This window comes from Monopterus albus, unplaced genomic scaffold (assembly GCF_001952655.1).
Source record: "Monopterus albus unplaced genomic scaffold, M_albus_1.0 scaffold26.1, whole genome shotgun sequence".
NCBI lineage: Eukaryota > Metazoa > Chordata > Actinopteri > Synbranchiformes > Synbranchidae > Monopterus > Monopterus albus.
Genome location: NW_018127906.1, coordinates 1,028,785 through 1,033,516, shown reverse-complemented (window position 1 = coordinate 1,033,516; position 4,732 = coordinate 1,028,785). Strand labels below are relative to the sequence as shown.

Genomic DNA, 4,732 nt, shown 5'->3' with positions numbered 1-4,732 from the left:
TGTTGGAGGTGGAAGATACCTGAGCGTGTAATGTTAATTTTTACCTGTGTTCATTGAATAAATCAGCACTGTATTGAAGCTACTTGGACTGCCTCGTCTCTCAGAGTTAGCATGGTACAAGAACCGGAAGACTTCAGGCTTCTTGGGACTTTTCCACTCTGAATATCACATTTAAATTCAATTGGCTAGGACGGTTATTAAGAAATGACTCATCTGTCAGAACTGGTGGCCTCCCCTTCTTATTGATGTGTAGTTATAAAAACATACAGTGCCTTGCGAAAGTATTCGGCCCCCTTGAACTTTGCGACCTTTTGCCACATTTCAGGCTTCAAACATAAAGATATAAAACTGTAATTTTTTGTGAAGAATCAACAACAAGTGGGACACAATCATGAAGTGGAACGAAATTTATTGGATATTTCAAACTTTTTTAACAAATAAAAAACTGAAAAATTGGGCGTGCAAAATTATTCAAATCCACATAAGGGATGACGGCAACATTCATAGATCCTGGAATGCACAATGAGGGGCAATGTTCATTCCTATTACAGAGGCCCACTGAAATTTTTTTGAGGAAAAGCTGTGTTAGACTGCATATTGTTTATAGTAAAGTATTTTTATATACAAATATAAAAATGAAAATGTTTCTGGAGTGGGACTTTAATTAATTATAGAAGTTGTGCAGAAGCTGCCCATAGCTCTACACAGTGATCCATGTGTGTACTGTATGTGTTTCTATGCTGCTCCAAATGAGTCTGTTCTGGTTCAACTTGTCTTATTAAATGAGCTTAAAAATAAAGTGACACCTTAGTTATAAAACACTGAGCAGGCTGTAACACACAAGAGTGTGTATGCAAAACGTTATGTTTGGCGTAAAAGCAACACAGCTCATCACCCTGAACACACCATCCCCACTGTCAAACATGGTGGTGGCAGCATCATGGTTTGGGGCTGCTTTTCTTCAGCAGGGACAGGGAAGATGGTTAAAATTGATGGGAAGATGGATGGAGCCAAATACAGGACCATTCTGGATGGAAACCTGATGGAGTCTGCAAAAGACCTGAGACTGGGATGGAGATTTGTCTTCCAACAAGACAATGATCCAAGACATAAAGCAAAATCTACAATGGAATGGTTCACAAATAAACATATCCAGGTGTTAGAATGGCCAAGTCAAAGTCCAGACCTGAATCCAATCGAGAATCTGTGGAAAGAACTGAAAACTGCTGTTCACAAACGCTCTCTATCCAACCTCACTGAGCTCGAGCTGTTTTGCAAGGAGGAATGGGCAAAAATTTCCGTCTCTCGATGTGCAAAACTGATAGAGACATACCCCAAGTGACTTACAGCTGTAATCGCAGCAAAAGGTGGCGCTACAAAGTATTAACTTAAGGGGGCTGAATAATTTTGCATGCCCAATTTTTCAGTTTTTTATTTGTTAGAAAAGTTTGAAATATCCAATAAATTTCGTTCCACTTCATGATTGTGTCCCACTTGTTGTTGATTCTTCACAAAAAATTACAGTTTTATATCTTTATGTTTGAAGCCTGAAATGTGGCAAAAGGTCGCAAAGTTCAAGGGGGCCGAATACTTTCGCAAGGCACTGTATAATCAGCCAATCATCAAAATATCTATTTTATCATGGACATTGATCTACAAACATTATTTCTCTCCACAACTTCATTATATCTGGAATAATGGGGACATATCACACAAAAACAAATGATTGTTTTTACAAAACTGGTTCGAGAAGAACATTGTTTAACTCAGGTTGTTAGGTATTTTTTAGTCAGATAGAAATTGGTTAGATACTTGTATTAGAAATGTTTAGTGGAGACAGGATGTCTAGGTAGGCTGTTAAATGCTTAGTCATTCTCATGGGTTTTTAGCAGGGTGCATATGGTCAAGGATAACTAGATAGAAAAAGTTTGATTGTCAGCAGGCAGGATGATTATTGTTATTATTATGATATGTTTAACCGTAATTGTAATCATAATATTTTCTTATGTTTAATGTCATGACATGTCACTAGATGTCATGTCAGAATGTTCTTAGATACACACCACTTAATCAACAATCACACACATTGATTCTCTCCATGTTTTGACTACTGCTATGGTCAGCTGTAAAGCTGGCATATCAGGTGACGCCACGGTTTGACGTCCCTGTGTAGTATGGGGCTAGCCCAACCGAAGTGATAAAATGTATAGGCTATTGTGGTTCAGGGTCTTTCATTCTTCATCTGCCTGCGTGCAGTATTGGAGGTGGAGGATACCTGGACGTGTAATGTTAATTTTACCTGTGATTCTTTGAATAAATCAGCACGTTTTTTTTATATATCCAAGTGGTCCGCTTCGTCTCTCTGAGTTCCACTGGTTAAAAGAACCGAAAAAAGCTTTCAAGGTCATCTCACCCATTACAGTGAATTCAATTCTGTTTTCCAGTATCAATTACAGCATATAATATTGTGATTAGAGCCATTCCTAAATAAATAATGCCCCCCATTGACTCTCCCTGTGGTAAAGTCTGTTATTTTAAAACATGCCGGTCGCTTAATTTCTGCGCAAAGCAAGAACGTTTACATAGGAAATAGTGAAAGAGGCCGATTGACCCTGAACTCACCGTGAGCTCGGAGGCCTGGACGTTCGGTACCGGGACTCTGCCCAGCAGACCGGCTCTCTCCCCCTCCGCGCCTCGGGAGCTCAGCAGGTGGCTGACTGCGGCTCCGAGTCCTGCTCCCAACAACAAAGTCCCTCCAATCCTACACCACCGCCTCATGCTGCCGGTGGATCAGCTCCTAGTGGCGCGCTCGGATGACGTCACGATACATCGGTGTGGTTTTAGGGAGCCCATGGCACTTTACCTTGTTTTCTGACTTATCTACAATGTTACAACTGTGAATTCTCGTCTTAGACGTGACCTAAAGCTAAAAAAATGAGGTTTACATATGTTCTACTACTTCTATGCAGAAGCAGTATGGTTTATACACGTCTCGCAAACTCTAGCCTGTGAGACTTTTTCTAACAAGATTAAGTAGCTTTAGGTCGCGTTTTGAAGAAAATTCCCTTCAAAATAAGAGCTGCCAACAGGAAGTGAGGCCCAGAACCTCACAGATTCAGATCTTTTTTTTTATCTCCATTGTGAGTCTGATAAAGTCACAGTAGTGTGTTGAGGGATCTGTGGAATGCTTCTTTAATGGCAGCTCAGGTGATGATTGACATGAAAAATCTGTGCATTACTTGTTAAACACTGACACTTAATCAAGAGATGTGATGGAAAAATGCCTGCTGTCGAACGTGTTCTCGTAAATTGAAAAGAAAAGGCTAAATATAAAGATATTTCACAGTGTGAAATTTATTATGCATTAACGTATCAAAATAAGCATGTGCACATGGTTCTTGACTGTTTAGGATAAACAGAAAAGACTGACTCCAACTTGGCGGTATACAATATTTGTATGAAAAGATGTTACTATCTGATTGGTCCAAAACTGTTGGGGAGGAGTTGTGGTTTAAACTTAACTCTCCCAAGATTGGTCCTTCAATCCGTCCATCCTCCAATCATCCTTTCTGCTCCAATGGTCGTGGACAGCGTCCTAAAAATGGAGGAATTCCTATACTGTCATAATTCCTACATAGACACTTATGTCTTCCTTTGTTTCTAAGGAACTGCTACATTTTAGACATTGCTTTCCTGTTCCAATAAAACTGCTCTGCCTGTGTGTATATTGCCCTCTTCCTGGGCTCAGATCTAATCTCTGTCTCAACTATTCAAAGAATTCCAAGAAACTATAGCTCCCCCGGCCCATTAGCCAGGTGGTGGTAATAAAGTAACCGTGGACCCTCTTTGCTAAAGCTGTAAATCTAATGAGTTTTCAGTGTTTTAGTGAACCAGTCTCCCTTGATGTTAACCAGTGCTCCAGTTGGCTAACACAGTAAATACTGACCATTGATTCAGTGCACACATAGGGTGATATGTAGATATGTAACTACATAAACATAAACACAACTGTGAGATTAAAGTATATAAACTTATGTATGCTATATAATTAAAACCCTAACTAATTATATTCATTTCTATCTAAAAATGAAAATCACCCTAACACTGCATAGGTGAATCAACCTGACATCATAGACTGTGATATCATATCCTGTCCCAACAGGTAACAAGCTGAGCTCAGTAAGGAGATGTTTCCACATTTTAAGTTGTCAATATAAAGGACTGAGGTGGAGTCAGCAGCAGGTGGAGGCTGTCAGACTTAAGCTCAGCAGGTACAGGTGTGAGATCAGAGGGGAGGAGGAGTCTTCAGCATTTTCAAGGCAACCAGCCTTCTTCAGACAGATGCTCTCTTCACAGAACGGACCTGCACACACGATGACATCATGTTAGGTAATTTCTTAGTTATATAAGCTAATATTTCTCTGAAGCTTCTTCCGGTTCTTTCAAACCAGGAACTCTCAATGAGACGAAGTAGACTGCTTTAGATTTTATAAAAAATAACCGTGCTGGTTTATTCAGAGGATCACAGGTAAAATTCACATTACACGTCCAGACCTTTCTCTCACCCTCTACCTGCGCGCAGGCAGCAGAAAGGCTCAAGAAGCCTGGACCAAAAAGCCTATATAATCTTAATCATTTTTGGGCTAGCCCATGCTACAAGGGGCGTCAAAACCGTGACGTCACCCGATAAGCAAGCTTTGCAGCTGCTATAACGTTAGCCAAAACATGAGGA

General features: G+C 40.1%; 1 protein-coding gene across 1 annotated transcript in view; it reads right to left on the bottom strand.

Moving 5' to 3' along the window:
* endog (endonuclease G) overlaps positions 1-3,018 on the bottom strand; it is an 8,390-nt gene extending 5,372 nt beyond the window's left edge. Inside the window, 1 exon segment of the mRNA XM_020595201.1 lies at positions 2,623-3,018. Within this exon segment, the coding sequence (XP_020450857.1) occupies positions 2,623-2,778 (156 nt within the window). The 5' untranslated portion in view covers positions 2,779-3,018.
* Positions 3,019-4,732: the final 1,714 nt, after the last annotated feature.